The sequence below is a fragment of the Numenius arquata genome, chromosome 10 (genome assembly GCF_964106895.1).
Source record: "Numenius arquata chromosome 10, bNumArq3.hap1.1, whole genome shotgun sequence".
Taxonomy (NCBI): domain Eukaryota; kingdom Metazoa; phylum Chordata; class Aves; order Charadriiformes; family Scolopacidae; genus Numenius; species Numenius arquata.
The window spans coordinates 14,477,066-14,500,941 of NC_133585.1; the positions used below are offsets into that span (position 1 = coordinate 14,477,066).

Consider the following 23,876-nt stretch of genomic DNA (forward strand, 5'->3'; position numbering starts at 1 on the left):
TCATGTATGGAGGCTATGTTTCATGTCTAATAGCCTTCAGAGCAGCACGTCGGATTTAAGAGGTGGAATGCTACTGAAATTCAATAGGAACTGGGCAGCTAGCTCTTTCAGACCCCTTGGAAAATCCCTGTCCGAATGTGGAAGAATAAGACATCTGCAAAACAGATTAAAAAATTACTTGGAACAACTCTTATGGACATCTGAATCTGAAGTATTTTTAAGGCCCTTCCTGTCCCAACTCTCTCCTCTCATTCAGTGCTAAATGCATCCTCGGCTCTGTGGAGCAAGATGCTGTGCTTTAAAAGCCATCCCATTTTAATGCATAGAAAAGTTTTTTGTTTTTTGTTTGGGTTTGGTTTTTTTTTTGGCCCGGGATTGAAACCAACTTTACTTGGACTTTGAAGCAGAGTTAGTTTTCAAGAAAAGGTCTATATTTTAATGTACACAGCAGACTGGAAATGCCAGCTGTCTGAACCTGTTCAGCAGCATAAAACTTCAGAGTAAGTCCCGAGACAAAATGGTTACTGGCCAGAGAGTAGAAAAGGTAATAAAAGGTGTTTAATAGGTGCATTTATCAAATAGCTTTGTGGTTTATCACGTAGTTCTACAGTTTATCACAGGAATATCACTTCCAGACATTCCTGGCTATATGCAAAATATGCATGCTAGCCCTGGCTTTTTTCCGTTCAAATATAATGTTTCATGGGAACAGCAAAATCTGTAAAAGTCAGAGATCAAAACTGAATGTTATTTCCAAAATACCAGTGATACACAGAATGCTGTCATGGAAACCTTCCTTACAGAGCCTTTAGCATAATCGGCAGTTGTCCCACACTACGCTGCAGAAGTATTCATCTGTCACCACACCAGACTATGTAGTCTATAAATTGTAGTCACAATAAAAATGCAGATTTTCCTTATATGATACTGCTTTTCGTGGACAAATGTTGCAGCCTGCTTTTTCATGCCTGAGTATCTGGCTATACATTGCAAAGCCATGTGGGATCAGGTGGACTTTATTTCCTTAAGAAAACTGGAATTTCCGCTTTCCTCTGAAGCCCATGTTGATATCAAAAGCTATTGTGGTTTCATGAACACTTTTTAGTTTGCTTCAGACGGGGTAGAACTCCTACTTGATCATGTCCCATCAAAATCAACATTTCATTGCTACTGGTGGTTCTGCTTATCCTTCACAAAATCCTTGTGGTTATTAGTTACATTTTCTGAGGTCATTTATCTTTTTCCAGACCATATATAGAGACACCATACCAAATTTCCAGACAATAAGTCAAGCAACAATGAGAGACCACAAAGAGACCACATGAGAGACCACAAAGCCATTCAGATAGATAAGCTATGAGAATGCAAGTATCAGCTTCTTTTGGACTTGGTATATTTAAATAAAGGGGACAATATATTCAGGCATGTGTCACAGTATGGTTTTAGTTGCATCTTTAATTTTCAGGTAGAATAGAAAGGCTGAATCAGGGCATTTGGAATTTATTACAGGGAGGAAAGAGGGAAACCATTGATATTTTCTTGGTTTGGGCTTAGATTGTTCCCAGTAGCTGATTCCTACAATATGCAAGTGAATTTTTTTCTATGCCTTTCAGTGCAAGTGGTTCAGTACCTAAAGGGCATCGATGAATATTTAAACAGATTGCACTAACCAGAATGTATGTTAAAAACAAACCCAAACCCCCTCAAAATTTCCGTGATGGAATTCTAGTGATTCATAAGCCTTAGTTATCATAAACGTGATAACTAAAAGAAAAATAGAAAGATATATGCTCCTCTATGCCCTTATAGCACTGGAGTTAATATCTGTTCCCCTTAGAGGAATTGTATCTTTGGAGACAGTCCCAGGAAATGCTACAAGTCATTCTAACCTAAAACCTTATTAAGATTGTCCATTATTGTAGGCCTATCTCTAAATAAATAGCCAAGAGAATGTCAAATGTCTCCTTTCTCATGCTGCGTGTTTGCAATCAAGTGTTAGAAATTAAGTCATATAAATGATACTGTTTGGTGTAGGACTTTTCTAGGTCTTACTACACAGTAAATTAAATTACAAGAAAACAATCAGATGGGCTATACAAAACGACAATCATATAAGATCCTGTCACAAATAAGGAGCTGCCAGGAATTAGTTCTCTGTGAGTTGGGCTCCAAAGAATAAAGAGCTAAGAGTAGAAGATAATGGGCTTGGGGAATTTCACAGAAGTTAATGGTGCTTGTAGCACTGTGCAGTATCAACTTTGCTCTGTGGCCTCTTATAAAAAGATTGTCACATGGCCACAGGAAGGACAGGAAGGGAGATGGCATCTGTGCATTGTGGGGTAGTGGGGAACACAAAAAAGTCTACTTTTCACTTTGGTTTTTGGTCTGACAGCATTTGTGACTCTGGCTCTTCCCCTGTCTACCAGATCTGATTTTTCAGACGAGTGAATATTAGTAAGTTTCATGCCAAACATGTTAGGGGATAAGTTTCCCTTGTGTTTCTATATAAGATGGACTAAGTCAATCTCAAGAAAAACAAATCTCTTAATTTACTTTCATGCTGAATAGACACATCTGCTGGGCTCTTACTCCATGCTGTCTTGCTTACTCCCCAGCAAAAACCATTTTTGATTACTCAGATTGAAAGATCTCTCTGTACTGACTGACAACTGACCCTAATTCTCAATTTCTGTTTTAATTATGTTGTGATAGTTGCAACAAAATGAGATTTAAAATAATGTGGAGTAAGTTGTATGAGTTTTCCCTGACAGATTTTGGGAGGCTTCCCTCATCACATCAGAGAGAATGCTCATCCTACCTGACTTGAAGCTGTACATGGAGTGTATGGGAAAGAAAGTCTCCTTCTCAGATCTTTTCCCTCCTAAAAAAGAGATCCCAAATAAGAGTTTCTGACTTTCTATTCAATATTTAAATTGCTCAGAAGCTCCAGTAATTTTTGGAAGAGGTCTTCTGCCTTCTGCTTTCATTTCCTCCCTTTTAATAGGAAACTCTTTGTTCCTGTGTCTTAAAGTGAAGAAAAGGACACTTCATTAAGCCTGCAATTGTTTAGAACTCAGAAGTGTAGATTGATTAGCAAATACTCTACAATAGCTCTTATAATGGAGAGCTTTAAATAAATGGGTTTTAAACTATTCTTACAGTTTCTAGTGCTTTTTATACTGTCTAAACGTGCTGTGTACACTATTCTTTGACTCTGCTGTGTTCCTGGAGGGGAATGAATCGGAATATTCTGAATGCCTTATGTAACGTATTTAGAGAACTTTTTTGTTTGTATCTTTGTTTGAATTTCTTGGACGGAATTAATTAATGGCAAAGTATAAAGGCCAACTTTGAAATCCAAGCTGACTTATACACTAGAGCTCAATTTGTATTCTACATCAAGGAAATGTTTGGATTTGAAAGAAGGACACCATTATCAAAAAGATTTCTGTAGATGGCTCTGTTCTTCAGAGCACCATCTCTTTGCCACAGAAGTGTGGTTTTAACATTTGGGTAATTCAAAAGGAAATTGATTTTTTGATCAGAGTACATATTTAATTCCTTATTAAAAATTAAATGCAGAACAGGAAATAGTAACTGATTTGGGATAGGAAAAAAAAAAGGTTGTATTTGTTTAAAACAATGTTAACTTGAGAGGAAAGGTAGAGAGAATAAGGTCTGTAGCCTGCGCTTTTATGGTCCTGTAGAAATCTGGTGGGGTAACAACAGCCTTTAGGAAAGAGACATTCATTTTCTTTTCATATCCATATTTGCTTTGTAATTTTGCAACTATGTTCCTTTGTACAGTAGTACACTACTGCAGTAATATGTAAGGATTAGCTTCTCAGTGGGTATAAATTTGTCTAGCTTCATTGAAGACAGTGGAATAAAGACAATTTACATCAGTTTCCAAAGAGTTTGGTCAGCTGATCATTGCGGCAGAGGGGAAGTTGGCAGGAGAATCCTGCCTTTTGTCTTTGCAGAAAAGGGGTTATTCATGAAATGCCATGTTCTGCTTTACAGACAACTTAAGCACTATCTTACAGTATGTTAGCATGTGAGCTTCACCCCTCTGCCTGCTCCGTTGTGGGACAGGCAAAGGAGAGCAGGTGGAGGTCCTGCTTGCACACCTGTGCTTTCCTAGATTTCAGATTCTACATTCAGGAAGGGCTTTCCTTGCAATTAAAGCAACTCTGCCTAAGTGATAACAGAGGAAATGAAAAAAAACAACACCAAACCCACCATCATTTGGGGCTATATAACATGCACCAGCTTCTGTTAAAGCTACTGGAATTTCCCCAGAGTATACTGTAGGAGAGACATTAGCTCTTGGTCTGTACGTGGCGCGGGGCATGAGGAAAGTTTGACATCCACTGTTTGCAGAAGACTAGACCAGCACCTGTGTTACTGCTGTAGGAAGCAGAATGCTCAACAAGGAAGGGCAGGGGTTTTCACGTCCGTGCACTAAGTTCAGGAAGTACATGGGAATTTTTTCCAGTCTAGAGAACTCAAAGCTTGCTGATTTTTTTCTGATCTATTTCTTGTGTTCTCAGGCCTTGAAGTTTGTGCGGTCACTTAGATCTGTGCAAAGTCAGCTTAATGCTCTGGTAGGTCATATATAGTGCCTAGCAGTAGGGTATTAAGACTTCTAGGTAGATGAAAGATCTTGTCTTTATGCTTTCCAGGATTATCCTCCCTGTCAAAGAGAGATTAGACAGGAGGGAGTAGAGTGTTGATAACATCTTTTATGCTTTTGAATATTTGTAGGCTAGAGAGAAAATTGGTTGAGATGGACTTTTCTGCTTTTAAAATATTTTTTTCTCCTCACAGGAGTAACTTATCTTTTTTTCTTCTCAAACGTTATGTATTTTCTGCCTCATTTATTTATCTCTGTGGCACCTTGGCACGCCATGAGAAATGTTAAACACTGTCCAGTCTGTGTCTTCAGAAACAATGGAGCATTAAAGACAATTTGATAGCATCACACTGTGTGAGAATATTTATCGCAGTCCCATCACATTCCCTTGTCCTATTTCTCTGTTTCTCCTATTTCTCTTTCTACCAGCAAACTTCCATATTCTTAGAAAAGATAGGGAATTAGGATATGGACAGTAGCTGGTGTACAGAAAGTAACCCAGCTTCTCGGGCCTATTTGACACTGGGTGATCATGGATTTCCTGCAGAGCTGTCGAGAGCACTGTGGACAAGCCCGTGTTTATACTCCTGCAGTACAATGTGAGCAGTGGCACAGAAAGGCTGCTGGGCTCCTGCCAAAGGGCCCCACAGAAGCAGCCAGATCATCTCCCTGCAAGGCGAATATGACGACAGTGGCGGCAGGGGAAGCCTGGTTGTGCAGCCACCTCCTCCTCTCCCCTGCTTGCCCTCCCCAGTTCTGGTACCAGGAGAGTATATGTACTGAGAGGGGAGGTGACCAGGAGCACTGACTGCAAAGGGATTTTGGGAAGGCATGCTGCCTTCAGAGCTCAAAGCTCACACCCGCCTGACTTTGTGATGGGACTAGTAGCATCCCAGATCCCTTACTGACCCTACACTTCAGGTGTCTTTGGTGTTTGGCTAGTGGCCAGAGTGGGCAGGACCGTTCCCCACATGAGGCCCCAACACAACATTCAACAAAATCTCTCTTCTCTGTGCCCGAATGAGGGGACTGGCGGGAGCTGGGGGAGGAGCACCAGGAGGGCAGTGCGGAGCCCTCTGCCAGGGGAAGGGCCCACGGACAAGTTGCCATCCCCAGCGTGAGAGAGAGAAGCTCCTCAAGCAAGGATCCCAACTGGTCACCCTGTGCACAAGGTATGGCAGCCCTGGGTCAGAGGGAGACTGGAAAGAGGGAGGAAAGGGAACTAGAAAAGAGCTGAGTAACTAAGAGACAAAGGTGATGAAAGCAGAGAAACCAGGACAGAGAGGCTTGGAAGAACATGACTCACTGCCTGCAGGGAAAATGAGATTCAATGAGAAGTTCAGATATGCGGAAAGCAGGGAATAGCGATGCTGTGGGGAGCAGGAGGAGAATTTATTGTAGAATTAATGGCTTGATGCAATCCTGAGTATGCAATGACTGAGGGATTTGAGTGGGAATACCCATGTTATACAGGCAAATCTGATGTGCATTTTTTTTTAAATTTTTACTCTGCTGGCATAAAGTATTTTTGTCTACTTCCGGCATGCCTCCAGAGTTTAACAACATAAAATTATATTCTTCTACATTGCTGATTTTTCTCCTAAGCCATGAAGTTGGAAAATCGTCTAAAAACAACTTGCAAAACCAAAAGTTTCCCTTCCTGAAATCAGCAAGTAAGGGATTCACTGTATCTCAGTCCGTCAGGTTTCCCATCTGTTCAAAAGGTTGTGGCTGCTTCCATGAAACGAATACATACATTTACTTATTTATTTATTTTTGGAGGAGGGGAGTACATGTATGTGATTTGGGAAGAAAATGTAACAGATGGTGCCCTCTTCTGAAGGGATGGTCAGAACTGCTCTTTAGCATGTGACAAAGCTCAAATATGATTTGTTCTCTTGGACTGGAATGCCTTTGGATCCCAGATGCTTGAGGATAAAGGTTTTCTTGTTTGTTTGTTTGCTTGTTTTCAGAGTCGAGTTTTATTTATTTATATATGTGCAGAATAATCTATTCTACTGGGTGGGATGTCAGACTATTTATTTTGGCACCTAGTTTGAGAAATAGGTGCTTTTACTGTGCAGCTGAAGTGCTCTTGCTTCAAGTCCAGTTAGGATTGTAAAACCCACCAGAGCAGTGGTTCACTGTACAATGAAGAGTCAGTAGTATTTGGCTTTATAAATTTCTCAACTCTTTCCACACTCTATGTCAAATTCATGCATAAATCCTTGCATTTTCATGAATCTCACGTGAGTCAGCATACTTGGATTTACTGTTTTTATTTTTTTTTTTTTCATTTAAATTCTTACTGGAAAGCTAGTTATTTAGGGTATTAACGTCCAGCTGTCCTTATTTTGATACAAGATTGTTTACTGCTTGATTAAGAAAAATTGTCCAAAATAATACTGTATATGTCATGGTAGAGTACTTTCTATACAAAATGTTATTTTACAGTGTTTCTCTGTTGACATTTCTCCTAAGGCTTGTTTGGTACTTGGAAGGCACGCTAGAGACTGTGATACCAGTACAGTGATGGTTTAAGCCTTATCCTGCCATTATCAAGTTCACAAAACATACAATACTTTATAAAGGATGGGATCTCTATCCATGGAGTGACTACAAGCCAGACTTAACTCACTAGGGTAGTATCTGCTAGCAAAGAGAATTCAAAGCTCGGAACAGCAGATATATTGATGCATCTCAGCTGTTTCTGAGCAATGTGTGAATATTCGCATTCAGGCTGATGGGGCTCTCCTGTGTCCTTGGGACACTGGAAACACCCTGGCAGAGAGCAAGTAGTAGATTTATCCGTCAACTTCTTTGCTGTCCAGCCAGACTGGTGATGGCTGCATGAGGCTCTTTTTTTACCTCTTTGTAAATACAAATAAGGCAGCTTAAAAGACAACCTTGGTCTCCAGCTGGAAGAGAAGTGGTGACTTTGCTGGGTGGTGAGGCTCTCTGCCTGGGACTGGCCCGTCCCCATGAGCTCTTCGCTGCTCTCAGGCAGTGGGCTTACCCCACACTGGAGGTAAAAAATCACACCTGCCCTGTTGTGGTCTGCCTTAGCTGCCCGCTGCTAAAATCAGTCTGCTGATACCTCACTTTCCAGAGCAACGTTTCAGGACCTTCATTTTCATTCAGATGGTGCAATTTTGTGTTTTGGGTTTTTGGTGTGAGGGAATGTTGTGGTTTGATATTTCTCTACAGATATAAATTTCAAGCTGTTAGGCTTAAGGCATAGGGTGGAGAAAGTATCTTCATTTTTTATGCTTGTGACAATAACTATGAATGTAAATAGCTACATTATTGAGGCTTATTAAAAGTATTTTATTAGCGAATGTGCAAGACTAACTTTTCAGTAAGAAAGTGTAAATGGCCCTTCTTGTATTTGCACATGAAACTATAAATTAACTAAATTTCCTATGCGTGTAAGAGCATTTTTGTCCATCATGGTAGCTGAAGCACTTTAATAAGTCATTTTAGTTTGAAGTAGCGCTGTCATTTAGTACTATCATTTTTTCCTCCACTGCTTTACATTCCTAAATTCTTTCATAAAAGACAGCATCTGATTTTGTGAATGTAAAAATAAAAACAAGGGTGATGTTCTGTGAGTAGAATCCTCATTTTGGAAGCTGTTTTGGAGTGTGGATAAGTGCCGTTACTGCTGATTGGAAAATTTTCTCTAGCTGAGTAGCCACCATGTTTTACTAGAGGGTTGATAGGATATTTTGTTGCTTTTGTTTTAGAATTTCTCAGTGTTAAAAAGTGTGCTTACTTTGGGGTTCATGTGAATGCCAGCAGCAAGATACCAGTGGACAATGCAGAAGGAAATAAAAACGAGGAATTGATTGATTTAGGGTATTTTAATAGGTCCTGAAAATAAGTAATGATTTGTATCACCTTACTGAATTTAGTGTGTTCGTTTTCAATGAAATGGACTAAAAGATCAAGCCAAGTGTTATTATATATATTTTGAGTTTGCTCCAGTTCTGTTTGTTGCTATTTGCATCTGTAAATCAGCCTTTTTAAAGTGTCACAGACAAAATTTCTTGAAAATCTCAGTGGTTGTGACTCTTCAAAATGGTGATGTTTCAATTGTTGATGTCATGATAAAATTCTGTTATAGAGAACTTTCTTCTAAGGGAATGTGTATTGCATAAAGTATAGACCATTGGGCTCTGGGAACTATTCAAAATTAATAGCTGTGTAGTTATGACACTCAGAAGAGTAGCAGAGGTGGACCAAGGCAAAGAAAGAAGACCCTTTGAAGAAGGTGGAGAAAGAAGTGTAGGCACACTCCGCAGAGAGAAATGTCATGGCAAAATGAAAACAGAACATGACTAGAAGACAGAAACCTAACACCAGATATTTTTTTTTTTCCTAATAGAAGAACGTAGGGAATCTTTGTGTAAGGGTTATAAGAGATCCACAGGAGAAAACGTCATGGCAAGAAACAGGTGTAGAAACATACCGTTCTGAGGTTTAATGCCATTTTTATCTACAATATTGTCTCTGTTGTTTAACTCCAATAGTTATGAAATGTATCAAATTCACATAAACAGAAATAATTTCCTTAGTCCTAAAACAATAATTTTAACATCCCTCCTATTTCTAACAGCAACAAAGCCAACAAGTTGTAAATAACTTAAGTGCTTCCTTTTTGTGAATACACATGTGGTTTGAAGCTGTGCCAGAGGAGGTTTAGATTAGAAGCATTTCTTTATTGAGAGGGTGATCAGATGCTGGAACAAGCTTTCTAGAGAGACGGTTGATGCCCCAAACCTGTCAGTGTTGGATTTGGAAAATGCCCATAATAACATGCTTTAACTTTTGGTCAGCCCTGAATCGATCAGGCAGTTGGACTAGATGATCCAACTCAAATAGTCTATTCTAGTCTATATAGCACACAGAAACCAAGTCTCGTAGTAACAAAAATTGTCACGTGCACTTGGCAACAACAGGTCTTTTCCTTAAGGCTTCAGTCAACTGAGAAAAAGTGCCATGTTGAGCGTTACACCGTTTTTCTGTGGATAATTCAATATGTGAATTATTTCACTATTATTTCACTGTTTACCTACACACTAGATTTCAAGAAAGCATTTTTATGTATATGGTATTTAAGTACTCGCAAAGGCCTGCTGACATTTGCTGGGATTACACATGAAATCCTGCTGCGGATGCAGAGAATACTCAGCTGCTTCCTCCAAAAGGCTAGTCATATCTTCACATATGATGAGATATTTATTGAGTACAATGTTAACAGCTACCATATTGCTGTACTCCCACGTTGACGCAAATGTTGGCAAAAGCTACTGTGCCAGCTGCCCACTTACACACTCTAGTGGCACCTTTGCTATTCCTCAAATCCACAAATTGCCATTCTCATCCAATTAATGCTCAAACACTGGTGTTTTTTTTCTGCCTCACATATTTAGTAGATTTCTGTCAGAAAATAGAAGACGAAGGTGGATACACAGGAGTCTGTCAAACCACAGCAAACCCAGCAAAGTTAAGACTTTTTCGATGCCAGAAAATACCCTGGAGTGGTCTGTGGGAATATTATGAAAGAGAACCAAGGATTAGTGCAGAGATTGAGGAGATTAAACCTTAATTAAAATGAGCACTTGTATACAGTACATATGGCAGACAGCTATTCTTACAGCTGTAATGGAGCAGAAGTCTTCCTGCGGTTACACAGGTCCTGCCCCTCATCCTACCCAAGGAGTGGGCTTCTGCCGTGGCTGCTGGAAAATACATTGTTTAGGTCAGTATAGAAACAAGCAACTAGAGAAGATTCCCCATGGCAGAGTGCTTCTTTGTAACAAGATAAGGTGACTTCTGTATTCAGCATTTGTATCTAAACTGCACACATGGTTTTTGCACTCCTGCTTATAGACTGTGATCCTGTAGCCCACAATGGTATGTTTGCTATCAAGCCAAAGCACAGGAGCTGCATTCCCCTCTTGATTGCACAGAAGTGGAGGTGACAATCGTTTCTGATAACTTTTCATCTCTAGAAGTATTTATCTCAGACCAAAGATAGTCTCTGCTTGCTGACCTCCAAAATATGCTGCAAGGCATATTCAAGACTTGAATTTATGTCCCTTTTTAAGTAAGTTTACATGATTTTCTAATGGAGTTACACATTTAAAAAAGAAAAAAAAAAAACCAACTAAACTTGGTGCATCTTATTTTTATGATTGTGTAATCATTCTTCTGTGTCCCTGAAGCTTTATTTTGATAATCAGGAGGGTTTTTATAGACTTCTGAAAAACAAGAGGCATGTAAAGATCATACTGTGGTGGTGATGATCATAAAAACGTGAGGAAAAAAACCCTGCAACTTTTGATGTGCATCCTTTCATAACTCATTGGCCATTTCAGTATTTTGAAATAGAAATAGAGAATATCAAAATATATCTAAATGACATGCCAACATCTTTCCAAAATACCAGCAGTACCATTCTTGCCTGGAGTTTGTATACTAAGTCAAGCAGGTTTCTTCTGGAGTTTCACTGTTCGGATGCTTTCAAAACTCCTGATGTTATAATCTATTGTTTTCCAATTTTTTTATGATTTCAGTAGGACGTATATTGGACAGATGGAACATGAGTAGGTCATAATTAATTCTTTCAGCAGTTCTAGTTGCATACTCATGGCTGTGTGGAACTATTTACTCTTAAGTAGAAACCTGGAGGTTGTGATGGTGTTTGCCAGTATTCCCTTCTAACCTAGTCTGTGTTCTGGCATAACGTTACTTTAGGGACATGTTTGATAGGTTAGAAGCAAAGTCTCGAAATAAACATCCACATGTACATCTTTTAAGCAGTAGGGCTTCTGCTGCTCAGACTCTCTGATAACTTCATTCCTTTACTTTATTGAGGGGTTGCTGCACATAAGCGTTCCTGAAGATCATTGCCAAATAATTTGTTTATAGTTTCAGGGCATATTATGTTTAAATTACTTGAGATAGTGTCATAACAGGTATAAACTAATTATTCTAATCAACATTGAAATACAGTGCCATCAAGTTCTAGGTGTCATTTTAGAAAGTCTTCCTGTGAAAATCCTTCTGTGCCGTTCCACTGAGGTTAATTGGGCTGGATCCTTCTGTTTCAACACCTGTGTTGAAGACAGGGAACTTCCTTCTTGCTATCACTTTGGGAAGAAAAAACATAATCTCTGTTTTATGGGACTTGGAGGTATTTTATCCTTACACTTTTCCTTACTCTCTATTTCTTACTTTGCAAAAATATAGGTGTTATATATAAATAAAAAACAACATTTATGTTGCATGTTATTAGGTAAATGAATTTAAAAGGCAACTCAGCAAAAGAGGGTTGAGAGGGGGAGAATGAAAACCATGACCTCAGTGCAGAAGGAAAAGCAAAAAGTTTGCAGAAGCAAAGAAAAACCATTACTTCAGAATTCTAATAAGCAGTATTAGTGACTTTTAAAATAATAATGTCTGCTAGGGCACGTACAGGGGAGCACTAAGAAAGCTCAGCTATCTGGTGACTGCCAAATGATACTGCTCTGCGGCCACTGCCTCCAACACAAATAGCTCAGCTACATTAAAGTATCCTTACTGGAGGCAATCAATCACATATGGAACAGAGAAGTTATAAATAAGGTCTGCTGTTCATATATATTCAGTTATTTTTGCAACTAAGCTATATTTGCGTCCAAAAGGAATATTTGTATAACTGTATGTCTCCCTTCTAGAAGGAGTGGAGAAAAAAAAAAAAGTGCAAATTGTCAGCATAGGTCAAGAAATAACTGAAATTGAGAATTCAGTGCCTGGATGCATTTCATCTTCAGAACCAAAGCATTGCCACCCTGTGCAACCTTTCGAAAGACATTGGCGCCTTAGGCTTAAGTACCTAATGTCACAGTGAATGAAGAGATCCGGACAGCCAACTTACTGCTTGTGATGTAAGACAACACAGCAAACGGAAGCAGCACCATAAGAATGTTATAAACCCTGCAGAGATATTTTAAAGAAAATTGTTAATAGAAAAGCTATCTTAGAGCAGAAAGCTTCTTGAAATTCCCCATATCTCTGTGTTTCTCAGTGTGATGATAGCAAAATTGTTTAAAAACATTGATTTCTTTTTTTGCTATTAATGTCTGCCCCACAAAGAGCACATTTCAGAAATTTCAGTCAAGTATGTATCTGGACACTGCGGGCTACCAGCTCTCCAGGTCTGTCTCAAGGAGTCTGTCTAAAGTATGATGAACTCGGTTACATACATAGCACCAGTGACAGAGGTAAATGGATTCACTTGCTGGGCATAGGACAGCAAAGCAGAAGACTCGCAGAGCTGTGTGTGCAACCGTAGCACCAAGCAACAGAGCCAGAGATCTCTGGGAGGGCTAACATCATCAGCTGCTGTCCTAACACCTCTGCTCACGTTTAGTAAGTCAGTAGTAAACATGTCAAAGTCTCATTTTAAGCCAAAAATGCAAACAGAAGAAAAAAAGACAAGTTTTTTGATAAAATATGCATGTTTAGTCTGTGTTTTCCATTTGAGAGGCTGATAAAGTCCAGCATGAAAAAAAATTTAATGTTAACTAGTTTCAGAATTACAGCTATTTGAATGGGAAAAAACCAAACCATCAGATATGAGCCCTTTGTTTATAACTAATGTAATGACAGGGCAGAGGTGAAATTTCCTAAGTTGCACCTGTCTTTAAGAATCTAGTCTTTACTAATTCATTATTCCAAATCCTTCACTGAATAATTTGCATAATGATTTCAGTTTCTGTGAGTCTCATCACCAGCAAATTCATTCATTAGAATGTATATGGAGGACAAACATAGAAGGAACTGAACACAGCTGAACTGAATTCATCAAAAAGTTTGAGCAAATGCTGGTGGATTTTTTTCCTGTATTACCTCAGGTCTCTTAAGAAATTATACAAATCTCATCCTGAAGCAGTGAAAAACCTCCATCACTTACTGAGTTTTGTAAATCTGTGAGCCTTCTATACCTCATGCTCAAAAGTAAAGACAGACTCTCTCCTGATTTTGACTTTTTTTTTTTGTTGTTGTGTAGGTATGAAACTTTTTGAGGTATTCTCACATTCCTGCAAACAGCCTCCATCCATGAACATTGTTAATCGCTCTGGTATGTTCAGGTCTTGCATGTGTTGGCTCTTTGACATTTTATCTGAGCACAATGTTCTTAAAGCTTGCAGTATGACACGTGATGGAGCAGAGGAAGATAAAGAAAGGAACAGAGCAGACAGTGATAAATATGAATGAAAAGGGCAAAGGAGTCTCTCTGCATTTTTCATCCGTTCTGCTACTCTTGCTTCTTCCCCTTCTCTTTATCTTTTGTTTTACATTCTCCTCTCTCTGCCATCAAGATTTTAAGCATTTTAAGTCATTCCCTCTGTCTTTCTCTACTGGGAGCGTGAATTATGAGGAATGAGCAATAATGAATGAATGCACTCTTGCTTCGGAGCAACAAGCAGTACACTTACAGCAGGAGCTGCTGACACAGCACATGGGGAGACTGAATGGAGTAGCACAGCACAGTTTCATAAATCAGCGTGCAAAAAATGCCAGACATCGTGTGTCACCACATGGCAGCTGGTTAGGGAGAGCAGCGTGTTTTTCTACAACCTGAACCTACCTCAGGAACAACCCATTTGCAAACTCTAGGCTGCAGTTTTTAGAGCTTCTTGTTCAGTTTTGTTTTGTTTTACTTAGGATTAAAACTTACTTGCTTCATTACCTTCCTTTTAGTTACCTCCCATTTCATTCACTGAACATCTGGTTAGCTAAATACCAGGGATACACGGGATTCTGTGGTGAGCTGTAACTCTTATTTAAGTTTCTTGCGTATGTTTAAAAGAGGGAGCACTTTATTTCTGTTGGCTTTTTATTAGCTTCCATATTCAGAAAAGACTTTCAAGATGGCAATACCTGTGCTGAGCTCCTGATCCCTGCTGTTTTGCTGTTCAAATTCTGCTCTTTACGTGTTTTCTTTCTCAGTCCTTATGTAAGGAGATTACATAAGAGAAGACTGTAATCTCCAAAATCATTTACCATATTAAACAGCAACTACCATCAATGGATCTTTATCAGCTGCCTGGAGCAGAAAGGAGACATGTGGCTGTACATTTGGAAACCGGTTGTTTACAGTACTCATCAATGCTTGCAGCCAATCATGGGCAGATGTCATCAACAGTCATTATGCAGCTCTGAAAATAGAATCAAACTTGACCTGGACAGGTCCTCAAACAATTGATAAACTGTCTCTGAATGATGGAAATGTGTGGAGTCCATTCTCTCCACCATCCTGCAGAGCCAGAGCTAGGGCAGTGTGGGGAGGGGGGACTCAATTGGGGTGTACATGTCAGATACTCAGTGGTGATGTACGTGTCAAGCTGAAGTCTCCTCACCCCTAGGAGTTACGGTTTCTCTGTGTGTCTCTGATGTGTCCTCGTGGAGAGGAGCATGACCAGCATGTGCTCACTGATTCCTGCAGCAGTGCTGTGTCATCTCTGGAAATGGCAAGTTATGTCTACCTCTCGTTGTTCTTCCTTTTTGTCTTTTCCCCCAGAAACCACTGGTAAACAAAGAGTGTGAGCAGGAGAAAGCACTTTGGGGAAGAGAAGGGCAAAGAGGTTTTGAGAGCACCTCTGTCATGTGTGTGCTTTTTTGGCTGTCCCAGCCACGGTGCTGTACCCCAGGAAAGGGACAAAACAGCATCAGAGTGCAAAGGGGCTCCCTGTGCCTCTGCCTTGCCCGCTTTTTCAAACCATGTGAACTCGGCATCAAGAGCTGGTGTTGCGGCTCTGACAGCACTCCTGCAATTGCTGGGTCGTGTGGAAGGGGACGACCTGCCATGGTCTCATATTCATACATTTTCCTAAATCTGGCTTCCTCTGCTTAGCTCCCACAAGAGGATAAAGCGTACAGAGAGCGGCTTCCTTTCCCTTTCCTTCCCCCACCCTCACACAAGGCTCGAGAGGAACACTGCCTTCTCCTTTTCTTTGAGAAGTGCTGGCGAGCACAGGCTGTTACAGTCCACCGCATACAATGCCTTGGCATCAGAAGCGGTCAGCTGCTCCCATGCTCCTATTTGCTTGCTGGCGTGTGGCAGAGGGCATGAGAGAAAGGAAAGCAATGCTATACTTCTGAAATGAGGCATAGCAAGCATTGTCTGCCCGCAGCTCCAGCCCAGCCTGCCAGTGTTTGTCTGCTCTTTAGTTAGCAGGTAGAACATTGCAAGTGACTTGCACTTAGTTGCTCCCCTGTGCAAACTCCTCTGATCTCCAGCAGGCCTGGAAGACATGATTTAAGCTGTAAGAATTGTGTTGCTTAGCCTTTTTGTAAGTGCACAACTAGCGTTCATGTGATAATGTTGTCTTTGAAATACAAGAGGGCTTTGTAAAGGCTACCAGTACTGCTAAATGTAATGACAGGAAAAAAATGTTCAGATATGCCTCTGCCAGAATGATATTCTATGTGTCAGAAATAGCCCACAGTCCTGCCACCACAGAAGAGGGCTGGATATCTCTGCTATTTGCTGCTTCTCCTTTACAGTCTCTAGAAGGTTGCATGCAGGTGGGCTTTCTAGCTGTTTTCTACTTTCCCAAGACAAGGGGGATACCACAGAAATAATTTTTTGTGAGAAAAATGTTGGACTGAATCAAAGTTTGTTATGAGCTATACAGCAGAACATACTGTTATGCTTTATCTATGCAGGGAGCGATCTCTTTATTTAACAGCAGTTGCATCAACAGAAATGTTTCTGACTACAGTTTTTGGTTTTATGCTTTTCCGAGCATTCTCCTTCTCCCTTTTGGGTGTTCTTGAGGTTGTGACATGAGATCAGGGAAGCTTAAGAGCTTAAGTGACTTCTTAGCGTACCATCATTTCAAGATGAATAAGCGTTCATGAAGACAGCCTGCAGGAAAGGAATTGATGTACTATTTGAATGCCCTGACTTTATAATTCATACAAAACTCTCTCAGCAGGAGTGTGCCCAGTGCTGAAAACTTTGCCTTAGGGTTCAGATGGATCAAGCGGTAATAAGACTCGGTGGCTAGTTGAGGGGGAGGAAGAGGAGAAAACAATTTAAAAGCAATGAAAGAAGATACTCACGATCATTGTTGTAGCAGAGCTTTTGCTCCCCCAGCCTGTGGAACCACCACATAATAGGCTGGAGAACTGACTCCGCTCTCAGTGGCCTGCCTTGCAGCTGCACGTGGGATTGCAACCTTGGTTTGGGAACAAGTGACTGAAGGAGAGGCAGCTGGCTGCTCTGCTCAGCTGTGTTTTGAGATGAGCAATTTTCTGTTGAGGTCAGTGAGAGTTTGACAGTATGAGAAGTTCAGACCACCATCCCTGGAGAGGGTGGAGAAATCCAAAATGAGAAAATAGGGCTAAGACCATACATTCTCTCTAAAACTGGTTGCATGATCTATTTCTATCTGAACGCATTTGTCCATAATGTGTTTTTCCCAGCAAAATACAGGAAGGAGGTTTTACTCCGAGATGAATTCACAGTTTGCATAAAGCTTGCATAATATTTCCATTTAAATAGTGCTGTCAGGCAGTCATTTTAATGAGTGCTGAAAACCCCAAACCAACTGTAGTCTAATCCCACTGCTTGCTCCTATTTCTATATTGAGACTCCTGGCACCTCCCAGACTTTTGGCTTCTGCACCCAAACAGCCACACATTGGGAGTGAGCATCTTTGCCCAAACTGTCTGCTATTTAATAATGCTTGCTGATAACAATTGTTCTTACAAGTTCTAGATGGCACAGTTTCAAATGCTGAAGCACCGTGCACTAAAATAAAACCAAGACCCAGGTAACTTGGTTTCCCTATGTTAGCCATCATGCTCACTGCGTATTTCTTTTGGATCATTTTTTGCTAGTTTTAATTAAGAACTACCTGGTTTTGAACTACCTGGTGAGAGGAGTGGGGAAATAACCTCTGCTTTCACAGCTGGGCTTCCCAATATGTGTCTCATTTGTCAGTAAGCATCCCTTATCCCTCCTAAGCATGGGAAGAAGCCCTGAAAACATCTCGGAGCACCTTCCTGTGTTTTGTCCCTGAATTATTTGCTGTCACTTTTTATCGGACATCACTGCTCTTGTGCTGAAAGCAGGAAGGTTTGCTTGCAATTCAGTTAGAGGCCAGTCGTGTATTTTTGGTTTTTGTGATAGCCCCGTTATTAACTCCTGAGGGCATAAGACTTAGTGGTCGGGCTATAGATAGCCTACGGGAGAGCTGCTAATCTCATTAGCCCTTGGATTTAGCTTGATTTGTACCTCATTTGCTCCCCCTAGTTTATAGCGATATATTGCTCAACTTCAAGAAAGAACAAAACCACAGGGTGGATGATAGAAAAGTGGTCACAGCATTTTTGCTCAGGCCTCAAACTCTGCGGAGAATGGAGGATTTGAATCCAATTCAGTGTCAGTGGCACTCATTTCTGTTGTACTATTAGGCACACGTGAATCATCCTTTGTCAGTGCTGAAGAATTTCAGTTTTCCATCTCTCCTTAGGTTCACTCTGTGCCATATCTGCCTTTTCAGAATAACTTCGCTTGAATAAATTTTATTAATGTAAACACATATGTAGTAATAAATTTCTAGAGTTTTTACTCTAAATGAACATTTGGCTCTGCTGCAAAAATACACACAGGTTTCAGTACTGTCTTAATACCAGGGCTAATTCATTTCTGGCAGGAGCTATTTAGTGGTACACAGAAATTAAGGGGGTTTTATAGTCAGTTTTTGTATGACATTAGCTATATCACTGTAGATGTGTGTATAATTAGGCTGGTACAACCTCGAAATTAATTTAATGGAGCTACAGCTATAAAATATATTTAAAAGTGTAGTGACTGTTCTAAAAATTTAAGGAAATAAAGCTCTAGCAGTGTAGCTGCTGCCCACGCAAAACGGTAGGACTAATCTAGATGACTAGCATTTAAAGTACAAAACTGTATAGCTCCACGTTCTGCCATTACTTTTCTTGCTCTGCTGGATCTGCTATTGTAAAACTTTTCTGTCACTTACATGCACAAATTCATATTTCCAAGCATGACAAGAAATATGTTATGAGACTGATAAAATCCATGAAGACAGCTTTCTTGTCTAGTGGCAGCTACTGTAAATAGTTACGCTAAGCACAAGGCACCAGAAAATTTAATTGCACTAAATAAAACCAACTGCTTCAACACAGAAAGCAATCTTTTGCTTTTTTTGCTATTCTCTACCTCATTTCCCCTCCCCACCCCAGAAATGACCAGGTGGATGTCATGTGTTCAAACCTAAAATAGTACTGTCAGTGGCTAAATTGAATTTATGTAAAGATATTGAGCATTGTGGCATTGAGACAGATGGGAGTAGATGAGGTTAGGCTAAATGTGGAGAAAAATAAGAACGGAGAGAATTAAGAAGAAAAATACTGGTATTAAAAGGGAAAAACAGAGAAATAACTCGTAAATTTGGTAAAAAAATCCCTCATGTAAGATATCAGGTTAGCAGTTAGCATGGAAGAAAAAGAGGAAATTAGAGAAAAAGAATTTACAGATGATGGGCTTTTGATGCAAGTGCAGCAGGTCACAGAGAAGCAGTGATCAGACAAGTCTGAAAACAGACCTGCGTTCCATCACACAGGAGCTACTGTCAGACCCCTGTCCTTAGGCAACAGCTGTGCCTGGATAAATGACTATTTGTTCTGCTTTGCAGCCAGCACTGTCCCTGTGAGCGTGTAGTGTAGATTAAGCCACCTGAACTTTGGACAAGGAGGTGAGGGGCTAGTGTTAGCCTAGGAGAGAGCTCTATTTGTTTGCTGTTCTCATTTCTCATTCTAGAATATATTGCAGAATATCAGAGGTGGCTGTTGCAAACACATATAAGATTAATTTAGGGGCCATTCACAAAGACTAGATTTAGCCTCAGGATGCTCTTCTCCTCCAGCTTCCTGTAGAATCAAGAGAAAGCACTTCCTCTGGGACAACCCAGAGCGCCTACAATCAGCTCCCATTGAGACACTGCTGAGGATTTTAGCACTCCCCACTTGCTGTGGAAAGATCCTAAGGCAAATAAGCTCCTTGGGCTAAAGGTGGCCTTTGCAACTATCCTGCTGTGCAGCCTGGTTTAAGAACCAGGAGCAATGAATCAGTCACGAACAGATTTTGGAGTCAGTTCTATGATTTTCAAGACTCAGAATACAATTCCTCTACTGACTTCAAGCATTCTGGGTTGCTGCATATATACAGCAACTGGAAATCTGTAAGGGCTGCTATAATATCAATAAATGACACACTGCAGAGCTGCCATATATTCAGTACACAAGTAATGGTGATAGGACATCACTCAGAGCACAACATGGTTTAATTAAAATGCTTGTGGATGTTATTAACAAAGCAGTGCTATAAACTAGCAGTCACTTTATTGTCTGTGTACTCTCTCTATCTAATTTGCCTGTATACGGGTGCTAAGTGGGCATACATTCCTACCAGAGCAAAACCATGTAGAATGCAGCTCCTAATTGCTGTTTCTAATGTACTTCCTTGTGAACTTCTAATAGTGGATCACATATTTAAATAATCATAGATCCAAAAGACAGTATAAGAGCTTGTAGTAAGTGACTGAGTCAAGCAAGTGAAATTAAAGACTGGTCTCACTACACATCCAGGCTCTGAGCCAGGGATAGGGAATGTCTGGGTGTTCCTCCTCATTCATTTAACATAATTTTCCTTCTGTTTCCTTAGTAGTTAATCAGCTGTGTTCATAGTAGCAGTGGGGGATAAGACAATGGTTTCTTTCCTGTCTTGCCATGTCACCTCAGTCATACCAGATTTTGATGGTACAAAAGCCAGCAGGCAGCAACATTAATGTAGAATGAGTAACTTCTATGCTTGTACAAAAAGCTTAAAGCTCTATAGTTATAAGAAAACTACATCATTGGTTGACATTGAGGACCTGGTCACTTAGACTTTGTTTATTAACTTTATGTATTACTGAACTGTACCTCCTTCTTGGCTGTCTTTAAAGACTTTTGATGTCATCCAATGGAAGGATGTAGTATTATGAGGAAAATCTAATGTACAGGATCAGTTGAGGGAGTTTAAGAAAAGCCTTTGTGGAAAGGGGAAAGGCAGTAGGAAAGACTCTAGAAGATACTATAACGGAAAGCCAGCAGAAATGTGTCTTGTTCCAGTGAAAATGAGAAACACTGAAGAGAGAATGGGTCACTGTGGGCTACTTAAGCAAGTAAAAGTAAAATATGAACTGCACTGGAAACAGAAAACTGGAGGGCCACCAAAACAGGCTTTTATATTCCAAGTTCAGTGCACATGAGAAAAACAGGGACAGCATGAGGATACACTGAAACAGTTGCCAAGAGGTTAAAGATAATGTGAAGAGACTGTGTTATAAGTCCTGAAGGCACAATAATGCAAAATGACTTGACCATGAAAATATTAATTGTAATTAATTTGTAATATGGAGATAAATGTTGAGACCAGTTCTTATTCCCACAAAAAATAATTGGACTTTTGCCATGAGGTTTATTGTGAAGGGGATTAAACTTTGAATAATGGCTTGGTTAGGAAATCATTGATATAATTATGAACTGCTGGGAAAAAGCAACTGAGAAATACATAATGAAATATCATCACTCGAACAAATGCATCTGAGGCGTCCCTTTGGGTATTTATATAACTGATAGAACAACTAGTTGCTAAAAAAACCCACAGAGAATTGAGAAAGTATCAGGAGATTAATCAAGTGTCAGCATGTCACAAGTCTTTAAAAATTGAATTAAGAATAATTATGGAAACTATTGTCTTATGGGCATGGCTCCAAATTGAAATAAATAGTATAAATATTAAAGCAGAAGGGGAAAATGTATTCATATGAGGTGGATAGTATAACGAGACCCAGGTACGACACAGGTGTACTACAGTAAACTAAGCCAGACAAATTAGAACATATTTCCCTCCACTTTTTAAGGTGAAGCCAGAAGATTAGTACTAGAGTACAGAATAGCATCAAGACTTTACAAAGGCATTTGGTGCTCTGCCACATAGTATCTCAAGGGACTTACCAAAACAAGTCAGCTTGGGCTAAAATTCACTTAAAGGTATCACAGGCTGGCCACTGAACTGTAGACAGAAAGTAAATCTGAATAGCAGTAAGCATCGTCAAGGGGAAGCGGGCAGTAGTATCCTTTAAAGGTCAAGATACGGTCCAATATCTGGAGGATAAAGCACTAATTAAATGTGAAAATGATACTAAAGTAGAAAGAATGATTAACAGCGCAGAGGTGAGAGGAAATACAGAAGGTTCCAGTTGTTCTCTAGGGATACTATGGATCTAATAAAGTGAGGCTAAACTTAAAAGAAAAGCAAATTAATAAATGATGATGCTAAGCATTAACAGTACTTTGTGCCCATTAGGCAACAAATAAATTTTATGAAACTACAAATTATTGTAGTTTGCAAAAATTTGTAGTATGCAAAAATAATTATACATTATTTTTGCCTATGAAAGAATTTGTCTTAAATATTTATTCAGGCTTTATAAAGCTGATCAGAAAACTGAAACTTGGAAAGGAGCAGCATAAATAGCTTTAATAAAATGATAATTTGCTTGATACCTTTCTGTTTATCTGAGAGGAACATTTCTTTTTAATTGTTTACGTTGCTCAGAGTAGGTTGGGAGTTGCACACCCAGATGATACAGTTGGAGGACTGAAGTATTCATTATCAATGAGGACGGTGTGGTGGTAGGTGGTCAGGAATGAAGGCTTAGGTACCAGGTCAGACCAAAGACCTACCCAGCCCAGTACAGTCTCTAGCAGTGTCTGAAAATGGATGTTTACAGAAGATGAAGAGCAGGACAAGCACTTATAACAGTCTTCAGTAACTCTTCCCCAGACTCTTAACAGTTTTCAGATTAGGGACTCTGAATCACTTGTGGATTTAATAATTGTAAAGGATTTCTTTTCTGTGGACTTTCTAGCTTCTCCTTGAACCAATGCAAACTTTTAGCGTTGACACTTTGGCCTTACAAGTCTAACACCAATTGCACGAAGCTCCTTTGTTTTGAAGCTGGCTGCTATAAACTGCAGCCTTTGTTTTGAAGCTGGCTGCTATAAACTGCATTTGACACCCTCTGACTTGGGAAACAGACTTTGCCTACCCTGTTTGTGCTACTTGTGCTTTAGTGAATCTCTGTCATATATCCCCCTGGTTGCCTTTTTCACAGACTGCTTGTCTTTTTATCTGAGTAGCAGACTAGCTTTTCCCCATTCAGAAGCCATTTTCACATCCTACTAGACAAAAAACTACCGATTTATGAGTCGGTCCTCTGGCATAGGATTACCTCAGAATTGTATCTTTGACGTTTTAAAGTATACTTTATGGCCTTGCAAGAAAAGCCTGAATGCATCAACTGAATGCAGTTGGTGGAATTAAGTCTTCCTAACAGGGAAGGAGAGACATTTTGAGATGTATGAACTACTGCATACATCTCACTGGAGAGTTCCCAGAAATAGTGAGGGCTTCCCAGCATTGCGAGCAACATGAAAGCAGAAAACAGCAGACAGACCCCTTTCCAAGAGAGCTGCAGCCTCACTGCTGGACTTAGTGTCAGGGTGCCTGGCTGTGGTTGTTACCTTTCCAGAGAGTGGGAGAAAGAGGGAGAGAGACTCACTCCAGAGCTAAGAGTAAGCACTGCTGCTCTGCCTTGGATTTTCCTAGGGGAAAAAAAGGGAGCCTGTGCCATCATCCTCCTTATTTGAGCATTTGAGGGCCTCTTGCTTTCCTATCTGAGAAAAAACAAAGAGGTTCCCAGTGAGATACTGTGCCTAGTACTCTAAATTGTCATACATCAGTGTCTGTCTGTGTAGAAAAGGAAGCTGTGTCACGCTGCACATTAACTCTACATAGTCATGGCTTTCACTTAGGGTCTTAAATCTTTTTTGTGTGTGTGTGTCTTTCTGTCACCAGCGTGTGGGATTTACTTCAGTCCTATTGTATTTCAAAAATATCTTGCACACAATCCTTTGCAAGTATGTGCCTTTGCACGCTCAAAACAGACATGTCCACTAAAGACAAAGAATGACTGTGAAATTGCAAAGCATTTTTTTCCATGAAATTTTGGGAGTCAGTTGCTAAGCTTAGTAAATGCTAAAAGCTTCTTTTAGGACTGACACAAAATGCTGGATACTGATTTTGACCCTTCCGTTTATC

The 23,876-nt window shown here is 40.0% G+C and overlaps 1 protein-coding gene across 3 annotated transcripts in view; it reads left to right on the forward strand.

Annotated features, from left to right (window-relative positions):
* Positions 1-5,656: 5,656 nt before the first annotated feature.
* The window catches only part of PHYHIPL (phytanoyl-CoA 2-hydroxylase interacting protein like), a 60,469-nt gene continuing 42,249 nt past the window's right edge, over positions 5,657-23,876 (forward strand). The window contains exons 1-2 of one of the 3 annotated variants that reach the window (XM_074154452.1): positions 5,657-5,768; positions 6,322-6,360. In XM_074154452.1, coding sequence (XP_074010553.1) covers positions 5,657-5,768; positions 6,322-6,360 — 151 coding nt within the window. The other 2 variants (XM_074154454.1, XM_074154455.1) reach the window with 2 other exon arrangements.